The sequence below is a fragment of the Manacus candei genome, unplaced genomic scaffold (assembly GCF_025592945.1).
Source record: "Manacus candei isolate 608988 ecotype Guabito, Panama unplaced genomic scaffold, ASM2559294v1 h1tg000049l, whole genome shotgun sequence".
NCBI lineage: Eukaryota > Metazoa > Chordata > Aves > Passeriformes > Pipridae > Manacus > Manacus candei.
In genome coordinates, this window is record NW_026138097.1 from 13758765 (window position 1) to 13772594 (window position 13830).

Genomic DNA, 13830 nt, shown 5'->3' on the forward strand with positions numbered 1-13830 from the left:
TCTCCAAGAGGGAATGACTAATACACTTACAGTGAATTAGATTTCCTTAAAAATGAAGTACACGTGACAAAAGCAGGAACAAATGGCATCTATATATCTCAGTAGATCAGCAACCACAAAAAACCTAAAAACATTTACATTATGGTGACTAAGCATATTTTTCCCCAAACAGCATTCCAGTGTGAGCTGGCTTAACCTCATGAACTCTATCAATCTGGTTTTCATTTCTGCAACTAATTTGTTTTCTAAACTACACATATCCAGTTCCATAAGCAAATCCTTATTATAACCACAAAAAGCAGCTGCCTCACTTTCTGTTGTAACTAGCCATTTATGGATTTTTCATTTGCTTAGGTATTTTTTTCCCACATGCTAACGTTTAACAATCAGAAACAGAGGTTATAAAACAATATGTGAAAAATAATGGAGAAATCAAAGTCTAGCCCACAACACACTTTGGTGTGGTGCTAACACAGGTCCCACTGAAGGTTTTTTTCTGTCTATAAATCACAATTAGGATGACTGCTGGAGCACACCACTACAGTCTAGAAGAAAGTACATCGCTTAATTACCAATTTTAGCTTTATTTTATGTGTACATTTGTACATTTCTATCAGGTTCACAAAATGTAAAACTTATGTTATCAGAGTATTTCATACAGAGTTTGACACACAGCTTCATGATTACTTGGAAGAACATGCAATAAGCTATGGAAAGTTTATGAAAATATTTTAATAGAAATTTTTAATCAAATCAATTAGCACAAGAAATTGTGTTTGACTTCTAAATTCTGTATATAAGCTACTACAAAACATTTCCTACCATGAAAAAGAAAAAAAAAGATAAAGATGCTTTAAATCTTACAATTGGACAAGTGTTCCACTGTAACTCCATTCTAAACCACAGAAGAGAGGAAATCGTGCAGGAAAATGTTTTACTTTAAGTAATTGCCCAACTGTTATTGCTGTTCTTAAAAGAACCTGAAACCATACAATGAAAACTTCGAACTAAATAGACAAATGGTCATATTTAGATCATTAATGGAATTAAAATGCAAAAGTTAACTACAAAAGTTTCTCAAAATGTTACGTTTTCTTATATGTACATAGAGAACTGTACACAAACAGGGAAATAAAAAAAGTTGCTTAAAAAAAGAAAGATAATAGTATACAGTATTTACAGCTTAAATGTCACGCTTTTTTTTAATTGAAGCTAAACTATTACATGAGCATGCAGCACATCCACAACTCAGAACAAATATCTTTTGTACAGTGTAACATAATCCTGTACAAAGCATAGATCAACTACATGTTAAATCACTCTTCTCCATCACTGTTCTTGCTGTCTTTGAACTTCATGACAATGCATAGGTCACAACCCTTCAGCTTAGGTAACTTCATAAAATGAAGATACGAACATTCACTTCTAACACAAATATGAAGAATGCATTCTATCCACAAGACACTTTATGGGGCGATACCATGTTGCATTCTGTATGATCTATTGTTTAAGTCACGCTTGATGAAAAACCACACTGAAGGAGCACAATTTTGTCAGTGGACTAATGGATATTTTTACCTTTTTTGTGTTTAAACTTTTTCAAATTCCTGTTTTCCTCTTCTCCTTATTTGCTCAGCCAAATGCAAAAGGTTAGAATGCTGATTGGATTTGTAAAGCTTATAGTACAACTGTTAAAGTTATCAATACAGATGCTAAATACTGTAGTCTTTTTCTAACTGTAAAATAGGTACCTATTCTTAGTGGTTTCTGTAAGCATTTCTGAAGAATTATGTGCTATTCTATATATTGTCACAGTCAAAAGTTTAATTACATAGATACCTGATTATCCCTTAAAACCCCAAAAATATTAAGGACCTTCAGAACTTCATTATCTGTATAAAAATTAGGCACATTTCAAACAAGTAAAACCTCCAGCCAAGTAATTTTAAAAGCTTTTAGATTTTTAGCTCCCATGGCTTCATCAATACACCTTATATTGATGGATAATCCAGAAAGAGATTTTACAATGGTGATACTAAATACCAAATATCTCAAGTAAACTTAGAAAGTTAGATCTCAAATCAAAATCAATGCCATTTGTATCAACCAAGTATTGTTTATTTTATTGAAAATATCTCCTCAGTATTTACTTTGCCTTATACTTGTTGGTTTTTTTTCAGTTCACACAAGATGCACAAAAGGACATGCTATCCATTCCTTTTAACAGCTGACAAATTCTGTCAAATTCAGGTAGTAACTTCCTAAAGTCTTCAGTAAATACAAGATGAACAATTAGCAGTGCAAAAACTGTGTGTTCCTGAAAGAAAATACTTCTTTAGATCATTGCTTTAGAGTATAATTGTTTTTACACCTGCTACACTGGGAGAATACTCTAAGCAGTAATACATCTTTAGGGGCTTTAACATATCTTTGTGATTAGATTTTAAATTAATGCACAAAGTGATTTCAAGTACAACTTCAGGCACAACTGTGGCTAGCATTGTGCTGTCAGTACATAGTCTTTCACACTCACAAGATATCAAACATATGTACTCAAGTTGAATCCTACCTTCCATGATAACTTAATTTTCCCCAAAAGGATGTGCAGTTAAATATACAAACTAATGCAGCCCAGCTAAAGACTTCACTCCTGGGACAAAGTACAGAATGCTTTTCCCACTGACCTTTTTCAGCTCTGTTAAATTCACCTGTACACAAAGAACACTTATGCCTTCTGAAGAAACAGCTGACGATTTAAACAGTCTTTTTACCTTAGGCTGCTCCCAGTTTAGAGGTTAAAAAAAAAAAAGTAATAATTGAAAAGGTATCCCATCATTATGCTGATGCTGCTTTATGTTAAAATTTGGTAACTTTGAAATAAAGTTTGAAATAAAGTTATGCTCTAGCATTTATATGTATGCAGTACTCCACCATAATTTATGAACAAAATTCAGAATTTCATTTTAACTAAAATCGCTTGGAATTAGATTATGTTGCAGTTGCCATCTAACAACCAATCTCCACATTTTTCCCCTTAACAGAAATACACATACGATGAAAAAGCCTATTTCTAGAAATCAAAAAAGCAACTAAAAAGATTTTCATGTTTACAATTGCATTTTTAAGCCTTATTAGTTTCACATAATTTTTTTGGGAGGGGGGCCCTAACTGATTAATCCACACTTCGTTGCACCTAGGAATACTATTGTGTCTGCTTATCTGGAATTACACAGGTGTGATGTGGAATGGCTGTGTTCAAAACCATGCAGTTTAATGTGCTCATGATAAAATATTTAGATTTAATGCAGGAAAGGCATTATTAGAATATGCCTAGTGTATGAAATACATAAATTAAAACAGAAAATAACAATTACATCAGTTCTTATAGCCCCACACAACAGCATTCAACTACAGATTGTAAGCAAAATAAATATCAAATAATAAAATGCAATATGTTGTGAAGGAATACTATTTCCCTTAGCATAATAAAAACATTGTACTTCAAAAATAGAAAGCTATTTTAGACAAAATCAGGACTACTCTCTTTGGTCCATGTCAAATGTTCAAAACTGGTTAAATTATTGTTTTTTTCAAAAAAAAGTTAACAGCAAACATCAAATCATCGCTACTCAAGTACTGAGATTAGTTTAATAATGTCAGAATTACCACAAGATGAATGACAATAATTACTTGGAAGATTTTTTTCCTACAATAGAGCTGCAGTTTTTGAGTCAAAACAAAATTTTTTGATCTTGGCAATAGGTCAGGCCAATCAGAGCAGCGACAAATATTCCTTAGCTGATTCCCAAGATGAGAACCAGAAGACTAACCACCTCAAGTTGTATGTATACCAATATGCATGGTAATTGTGGAAGCTTTATGGAATGCCTCTGAGTCAAGATCAGAGAGGTTGTCCCCAATTCTTACTGAAGGCATCTGCTACTGACCTCCAAACCAAGACAATAAGGCCAACAAAGCAATATTTGGGTCACTTAGGCAAGCTTTGGGTCACCAGAATCTGGTTCTTATGAGTGATACCCAGAGACTTGTTGGAAGAACAATACAGCAGCTCACATGTTACCCATCAAGTGCCTGGAATACATAGAGTACATATTTGGAATACAAATATTAGATGAGCCAACCAAGAATGAGACACTGTTGGACTTGCTACTTATAAACCAAAAAAACCTGCTTTGTAATATTCCACTTAGTGATAGCCTTGGCTGCCACAATCAAAGTATCGTGGAGTTTGGGATCCTGCTGAGCACGCTGAAGACATACATTTTAGATTAAGAAGAGCAAACTTCAGCATGCTCAGACCTCAATTGAGAGGGATGCCATGGTCAGCACGGAGGATAAAGGGGCTAGTGAGTGCTGGGAGTTTTTCAACAACAGTCTCCTGGAAACATAAAACCAGTTCAACCCCTTTAAGGTCAGGAAAGCAGGCAGAGCAAGAGACCACCTTGGGTTAACTGTGAACCTCTGAATCTGCTCACAGCCTGAAGAGAAGCATACCAGAAATAGAAAAGCAGACAAATAGCCATGGAGAACTATAAGGACATTGACAGGGTGTGAAGAGATACAGCTAGAAAAGCAAAAGTTCATCTTGAATTGAAATTGGCCAGAGATGTCAAAAACTCCAAGAAAGGGTTCTTCAGGTATGTAAATGAAAGCAGAAAGAAAATATCAGCACCCTGTTAAAACAGGAGAGTTGAACAGTCACCAACAACACTAAAAAAGGCAGAGATTTTCTCAACACTTCCTTCCCCTCCATCTTTATCAGCACTGCCAGGCCCCCAGCCCTGGGACACAGAAATCCAAGTTGATGCAAACACAGACCACACTCCCAGACAGTGAAGGAAGAGTTGGTGTGCAACTTGTCACAGGAGCTTGAGCCCCATCTACAATAAAGGTTTAAAGGAGGATTGAGGAAATTATAGGCCCATCAGTCTTTACTAGAGTCCCTAAGAAAGTTATGGAATGAATCCTCTGGGGGGCTACCACAGGTCAGATGAATCACATGATTGGGAAGAGCCAGTAGGGATTCACCAAGGGCAAATCGTGCTCGATGAATCTGACTGCCTTCCATGACAAAGCAACCTGCTCAGTGGACATAGCACCAGTGATGGACATTGTCTACCTAGACTTCTCCAAGGCTTTTGATGTGGTTACCTACAGCATCCAACAGGCTGCACCCTGAGGGTGGTGGCAAGTAGTTCCTTTTCAAACTGGCAACCTGTCACATGTGGGGCCCTCCAGGGACTGATACTGGGCCCAACACTTCAATGCCTTCATAAGTGATCTGGACCACGGGATCAAGCATATCCTGACAAAGTTTGCTGATGATACCAAACTGAGTGGGGAAGTGGACATTTTAGAAGCAAGAGTCACCCTGCAGAAAGACGTACGTAGGCCAGAAGAATGGGCAAACAAGAACCCTATGAAGTTCAACAAGGATAAGTGTAAGGTCTTGCACCTGGAAAAACATAATCCAGAAGTGCAGCACAGGTTGGGATCAATATGGCTGAGCAGCAGCTCTATGGAAAGGGACATGGGCGTCCTGGTGGACAAGCAGCTCAATATGAGCGAGCAGTGTGCTGTTCAGCAAAGAAAGCCAGTGGGATGATGGACTGTATCAACAACGACATCACCAACAGAGATAAAATCATCATTATCCCACTCTAGTCAGGCTGCTTGTCAGGCCACACCTGGAATACTGAGTTCAGTTTTGGTCTCTGCTACACAAAAAGCCTACATGGACAGGCTGGAGAGGGTCCAGAGAAGGGCCAAAGGGATAATCAATGCCTGGGAAGCCTGAGATATGAGAAAAGATAGAGAACTGGGTTGGTTCAGCCTTGAGAAAAGAAGGTTTAGGGAGGAACTTACCACCATATTCCAGTTTTTGAAACATAGTTATGTTTTTACAAGGAGTCACATGGAAAAGATGAGGGGTCACGGGTACAAGTTACTCTGTAAGATTCCAGTAGGAGACTGGAATAATTCTATTGGAACAATCTCCCCATGGAAGTGTTGGATTCCCCAACATTGACTGGACATTTTTAAGATTTGGCTGGACAGGGTGTTGGGCTATCTCATCTAGACCATGCTATTGACAAGAAAGGTTGGACCAGATCATCTTTGAGGTCCCTTTCAACCTGATATTCTATGATCATACTGATAAACTGGAAGTGTGTGGAATGTTTAAATCTTTAACAGTAGCTTCTAACAAAGCAGTAGAAGCTTTCTCACATTAAATATTATATTCAGTACTCCCACCTCTTCCAAAGACTAAATTGTGTTGATGCATTATTTGTTCTGCACAAAGCAGAATGTGCCCAGTGATACAACACAGAGACAGGCAGGACTATTTGAAGATAGTGCTAAAACAGCCCATATGGACATCTGCACAACGCTGTATTGTCCAAAGGGAACCAGGGTACCGTCAGTGCCATTCACACACAAGATATCTTCGTAGAATAATGAAGAGAGGCGGGGGGGAGGGGAAGGTTATCTAAAGTAATTTTATGTTTCTTGGAAAAGTTATTTCAGTTTCAGTATGTGTCAGGTATAAAACACTGCAAAGCCACCATTCATATATATATATATATATATATATGTATACACACATGCACACATATATCCATAAACTGCACTGACTAAAGCACCTTAGGCTTAACAATGGTCTTTCTAGGGATGTGGAATGAAACTTAGAAGTTTTGCAGACATAAGGCCACTTATACTTCCTTTCACTGTTGGAGTTATTATGCAGTATGTTTATGCTATGATCAAAGAATACTTCATGGACAAACTATTTGTCCTCATAAATTCCTCACAAGAAACAGTTGAAAACAAACTTCTGTCAAATAAAGCTTTGTCTCTGTTAAGCCATTTAAGCATTATATTATCTGCCTGTCCCTTGTTGCCAGGCAATAATGACATACAATGCAGAGACAACTAAGCACACAGGTTTTTAAAAGTGATTATAACAATCTAAGAAATAAAAATTACTTGGAGAAAGGTAACTTAAAAACTTCCAAATATGCCTCCTGCAAAAAAAGGAAAATTACAATGGCAACAATTTCATTGGCACTGTAATTAAAATGAAGAATGAAGTTCATCAATAAAAGTATATGTATCTCATCAGTTAGTAGTAGTCTGATGCAGTTTAACCTAGTGAAAGACAGCAAGTCATTGATCATTGGCAGTATAACAGCCTCTAGAAAAAATACAAGTTGGGATGTTCAAGGAAATTTGGAACCTGGGAAGACTTTTCAGTGTGAGTTAATGTGGAGACAATCTAAACTACAGAACACAGTCCTTCATTATATGGTTGGTTTTGATTCAGACAAGCATTTCCAGGTTGTCAAACAAAATGTTTGATGTCTGTTGAATAAGACATTGTATCAAGTAACCAAATGAAATTGAAATAACCAAAACAGAACAAGAATGAAGATGTAACAGGTTTTTTTTTTAATCCTCTCCCCTAAATATATATGTAACAAGGCACATTAGGAGAAATATCTTCAATTATTTTATTATTCAATTTGACTTAAATACCTGAAACCAGTTTTCTCACAATTTAAGACAATGGGGAGAAGTTTCAATTGCTTTTTACAGTTGTAATAATTTCATTGTCTACTAAAGTGCAATGGTTGTTTGCCAAAAAGCATAAGCAGAATGTAAAAGCCCCAAGACAAAAAAACAAACTACAAAAATAAGGTTTTGAAGACACTCAAAACAATGAGAGTATATGTATTCAGCCACATTTTTAAAGCAATTCAAAGTCAAAAATATAACACTGAAAATGTTTAAAAACCTATATTTTAACTTGTCCCCTGCAAAGCCCATAACTGTACATTTTCCAAACAAGACTTAAATAAAGAAAACAAATAATATTAGCTTTCTTAGTACTTAAAAAAAAATATGTGGAGTGAGATAAAGGCAGACAGGTTAATTTGTTATTTTTGAAGCACTAAGCAATGACTGGATTGTAAGCTATATTTTAACCATATTGTTTTATCTGTGCAGTAGGTGCCTACTGTTTTCAACAGCCTGGAAAATCTTTTCGACATCATAACAGCAAAACCTTTGAGCAATTTACTCTCCCTTTCAGTATTCAGAGCCAACTGCTGAAAAGCATTCAGATGAGGAAAGATGTAAAAGATTCCTTATTCCTCATAGAATTTTATGTCTTTTAAATTTTGTATCTCATAAATAGTCATTAGACCTAAAATTTCTATTTACTCCAAAACACATTTAAGACATTCCACATGCACAACACTACTGTCCCTTTTAAACTAGAAAAGCACAAACTACTGGAAGCTAAGTATTTGAAAGTTCCAGGTATCTTAATCTTTCCAAAGTTATGAAGTGTTCAGAAACAAGGTAGTAAATACATTAGTGCTGCCCCACTTCCAAATTTTTGGAGTATAGCAACTATTTTATTAAACTTAATATTTTTGTTCAGTAGAAAAATGGTATATCATGTTTTTACCTCTCTCCATTTTCCTCATAGGTGTATTGTCTGAGAGTCTGTTATATTTGTGTGTTCTTTACAGAATACATGTAGGGTTAAGGGCCCCATCACTGCTTAAATAAATACAGGGAGCTTATTTGCAACAAATATCCTTTCTGAGGTTTGCAGAATGGCTGATAACCATCTGTATGTTTAAGAAAAAATAATTTCAAGGAAAACATCAATTTAAGGTTTGTTTGTGCATACACAACAGATTGTACTTAGTAACCTTCATACAGTCTCCTTAAACTCCTGATTTCTGACAGGTTAAAATCACGAAGAAATGTGCTAAGCTTCAGAAAACTGCCATAAGACATTCTTCACATAGTGCTAATTATATCAGCATTGTTAAAGCTGTGGTTCTTAAGCCCCATCAAAATTCATCCACATTTTGAAACAGATCTAACAGTTGTTTTGAATGCTGAACAAGAACATTCAGCATTGAAACAGATTCTGCTAATACAAAAGTCAGTTATCTTACCATTTCACTAGAGCTCAAAGAGAATTGTGTACGTTCACAGCACTCTGCCATATTTCAAAACTTACCCAGCCACCTGCTCAGAATTAAACTCCAAGTTTGGCACATACAGCAATTTTCAGGACCACTCCTTAATACTTTATTACACGTTAAGAACAATGATTCCATCACCAAGCATTAACCTGACTGGCAGCTGTTCAAGGTGCTTCATCTCCACTCCGCACACCAGGATTGCACCTTGCCTGTGACTGAGGCACGTGAGGTGCAGTGCAGAAGTACAACAGTTCCAACACTAGAGGACAGTCTGTTCATTTGACTGAGCCTCTAGATTTGTAGTGCACTTTCCACATAGCTTCCTTTCTCTTGCACAAGAATTCAAGTTCATAAGCTGATGAATCCACTTCCAGGAAGCTTCTCCTCATATTAAAGATTTCCTTAAGACTAGTTGATTTTCCCCCCTTCTACATAAGTCTCAAAGCGTTGCAAGAATTCTTGAAAATGAGATAATTAATGTCAGTACTGTCTGTCCAACACCAAAGACAAGAGCTTCTAGGGGAGCCATATTCTTCCCTGCTACTCTGTAAATTCCAGCTACTGCAGCACCTAAGAATCACAAGAAAAACAATTATCAAATCACAGAAAAAGCCAAGGTTGAAATATGACAAATTATTTACTGTCTCTGTGCATCAGCTATTTATAAAACGTTACCAAACACTTTATTACTTCATGGCATAACACAATTATCAGCCTTGCTTGTGTTCTTCTAGTTATGTATGTCCTTCAGGAATGATTTTCCCAACTGAACCAGAATAACTTTTCCTCATCAGTCTGATTTAAGAAAATTGAATTAGTTGTTTCCTTGTAAACATATTCAAATGTTTCTTTTTACATTTTTGCCTTGTGCCAGTCTGAAAAGTAGCAAAACAATCCTCTAAAAATTGATCAAGTCCAAAGTGCGATTTGATACTGCTTGTATAGGCAGGGAGAAGACAACAACACTACAGCTGTTAGCATTTACAAAATAATTGTAAACACACATTTATCAGCTTAATTTAATATTTCAGTTGACTAACCTGGTCCTATTATGTCAGTTTAGTTTTGTCTTAAAGACTCAACTGTTAACAACTGTTTAGCAAATCAAGCAAAACACGAAAAAGATCAAAGTACTGCAGTGTTATCCATGAAGTGTATGAGAGGAAATTTCTAACCAATACAATTAGATTTTGAGTTATAACACACTAAAAATCAAGAGACCATATTTTTGTACAGTTCTGTACAAATTCACATTTAAAGTATAATACCAAATGGCCAGGATCAATCAAAAACAAAGCCAGATGCTACTAACACTGTAAACAAAGTCAGATGTTATTAACTCCCCTCTACTGTCTTTCACATACCAAAACTATCATGTGCGTTTGAAGAACAAAAGTCACAGAGCAAAGGGATGTCACAGAGCAAGTGGCTGAGAAAGATGAGTCCTTGTATCAATTAAAAAAAAAGCACAACAAAAAATGCTAATGATAAGTGATATTTTCTGCTCAAATTTCTGAGTCTTTTAAGGATGGTAAAATGTTTACTCAAAAAAAGAAATACTCGCTTGTATACAGTTGTGTCCATAGGTAAAATAATGTACTCAATCCAAACCTCAAAAGTTTACCTAGAATTAAGCTTTCATTTAATACTTTTTGAACTAATATTGTCTATACAGTGCTTGTTTTCTTCTCTGAAGGTCAAACATTACTATCTTTTATTTTCAGAATTAATAACTTTTTCCTGAAAACCAAACCCAAAACTTAGTTGTAGGTCTTCAGTGTGCATGGTATCAGATGCTATCTAGTCATAACTACATGCTTTCAGAGATCATAGAGGCTTTTTAAGGCTCAAAGAAAACTGAAAAGCCAATACAATTTTTTACAATAATAGACAAGAGACAAAACAAATTGAATTTGTTTTTTGTTCTGCACAGTCACTAACAGGAATAGTCTGCTGAAGTGATCAAAAACCCAGTAGTATCACAGAAATATTCTGAGTCCCAACAGATTTTCTGAAAGTACAAGCTGTATCTGCATCATCTGACGTCTTCAAAAAGGAACACTTCATTTTTACAAAATTTTTAGGAAGAGCAGAATTCACTAATAATTGTGGCCATAACAGTACTTACAAACACTATTAATGAGACTGTTAGGTAAGTTTGGGGTTAATTTATTTTTTATCATTGTTTTTTAAAAAAAACATATTCTATAAAGTACATTTTGTCAGAAATATCTCACCAGAAAGCCTGCCTTATGGTATTTCACTCAACTGCCTCGCATAAGCTTTTTCATTTGTTCCTTGGCTAGCTGCTGTCAAAAAACAAAAGAGATCCTTTAGACTATTGACACGAAAATTATTTTTGTGGTTGAATTCTCGAAGTGAATTCAAATTGGCCAAATGTGCATACTAGAATTTGGCGCTATTAGTTAATCAATAACAGAAATGTTGGGCTTCTTGAGAAAACACTGAGATATTCTGGAAAATATCCATAATAAAACAATAAAAAACCCTGGTAGTTTGCTAATTATGTATTATTACTCAAATAACAGTGTGTAATACAACCTGTAATGCATAACCCAGCACCAACCCAGTTGGTATAGTGCCAAAGTACGCTACAACAGGCTGCCAATAAGCAAAATTAGAATACGTCACCAAAAAGGACTGTGCTGGGGGAGAGGAAGAAGAACAAACGCTTCTGGATGGCATACAGCTAAAATCCTTGCCTTAAGCTGCCTGATATTATCTGTTCTTAGTTGGCTTGGGAAGAGTTTTTGGTTGTTGTGGGTTTTTTGGGTTTTTTTCTTGGTTTTGTTGAGTTTTGGGGTGGGTTTTCTTGACTGGAGGTTGGTTTTTTAATGTATCTCCTGCTATTTAGTAAATTTTTAATACTGTTTTTAATAACCATCAAATTCCATGATTTTTTTAAAACTTAGAAACGAAGGAGTTTCCTGCTTTTCTGTATGCTGGTAAAGAGACCCCCAGAAGACCCCAGAAAGCTGGAAAGATCTACCTGAGCAAAATTAAACTTGCATTATTTAATAATCTATATTGCCTTCATTCACCTACATGAACAACACAGAAGACTGGAAATACAAAGTAGAAGTTGATGTCAGTTTGCTATTTCAATTTCTTAAGCCTTGTTTGGACAAGGCATATCCAAACAACTAATACTTCAACTTGCATCTCAGAGTTTGCAACACAATAGCTATGAAAAATCCTCTTTAGTATTTGATCACCATAATTTGTCTTCACAGAAGCTCTCCAAAGAATTTCTTCCAGAATGAAACAACCCTATTTTGGCCAGAAACAAGAAATACCTGAGAGTAAAAGTATTTGGCTAACCAAGCTGCAGTGCTCCATGCAAAACCTTTGGGAATAGTACAACAAGTCTACATTCTAAGCTTAGAGAAATTCTCAGATGCATTTGCATGGAAACAGGACTGCTTACTTGCTAAATGTTTTGACCTGAGAAACTGGATGCCAAAAATACAACTCTGTTGCTCCTCTTTTTATGCATAGATAAAAGACGCAAAGTGCTTCCATTTGAGAAACACTGATCCTGAACCTTCCCCACCACAGAAAGCTGCGAAAGTCTCAGCTTGGATATTCTAACATCATGTTTCCTAATTTCAGTTCTTCAGAAATGCCCATGCATGGCTGACCCTGTAACAGGCCACTGCCATTTTAATCATAAGACAAAAATCAGCATAATGTATACTGCAAGGCACTCACCTAGTTCCACCTCATCTTAGCAAAAAAAAAAAACAAACCAAAAATGTAGAGTTATGCTGAACTATACTATGTTGAAGGGTAGAAATTCCAGGCTGAAAAATATATAGCAATTAAAACAACTCTTTGAGGAAAGTCTTAATGAAGCTTCTTAGGAAATCTGCATTTTTATTTAACCTTAAAAACCAACAGGCAAGAAGGATTTTCAGTAGGAATAAGAAATAATCTGTCACAAATTATCCATGAAATCTGTCCAAAGCTGAAGTGATAGCACTATTCAGATGACCTGGCCAATACATCGGGAAATAGGAATGAAAGGCAGGAAGGCTTGCCTACAGAGTAAATGATGTTTGCTAGATTTACTGTTCCTTACCCCCGAAGGCCTTTCAAGTTAGGCCATCTGGTCAACAACACTGAAGATCTTTGGGCAAAAACTACTGCTCAGTAAACATAGGCACCATTCAATACATTGATTTGAATGTTGAAACCTTACCAGCACTGTTTCACACAATGAAGCACATGCTTCTTTCCTGCAAAAAATAATATTCACTATTTCCCCTGCAACAGAAAACTCACCATGCTCCTAGTTGCTTGGGAAAGCTACTGTAGTCTATAAGTTAGATAAACGTAGCTAGATATGATAAAGCCAAAGACTGAATAAAGTGTCCTAAGGGTTTTATGGCAGTACTGACACAGATAACAGAATTTCTTAGGAATAATGGAAAAGCGGCATCTGATACCAATAACTCTAGATTAAAACAGCCAACCAGCATTTCCTCAAAACATTCTTGGCAACACTGGCCATGTGTCACATTCGGTCAGGTGTAACGCTTCTGCACTTTACTACATAAAATACTCCCACTTTCTGCAGTGTTCTAATCATGAATATAGGTTTTAATAGCTTTAACAGAAAAAGGGTTGCATCTTATCTGTGGATACAATACCAAGAAACAAACAAACAAACAAACAAAAATGTATCTTGAGTGGTAGGCATTAGGCTAACACCATAAGAAACTCTGTAACAGATGGCCTGGCAAACATCATTTTACCTAGAACATCAGCACAAACTAATTTT

The 13830-nt window shown here is 36.0% G+C and overlaps 1 protein-coding gene across 2 annotated transcripts in view; it reads right to left on the reverse strand.

The window, feature by feature from the left end:
- Nucleotides 1-712: 712 nt before the first annotated feature.
- Nucleotides 713-13830, reverse strand: part of TMEM170B (transmembrane protein 170B) — a 106851-nt gene continuing 93733 nt past the window's right edge. Inside the window, exon 3 of one of the 2 annotated variants that reach the window (XM_051799290.1) lies at nucleotides 713-9596. In XM_051799290.1, the coding sequence (XP_051655250.1) occupies nucleotides 9466-9596 (131 nt within the window). In that variant the 3' untranslated portion in view covers nucleotides 713-9465. The remainder of the gene's footprint in view (nucleotides 9597-13830) is intronic. The other variant, XR_007906574.1, reaches the window with a different exon arrangement.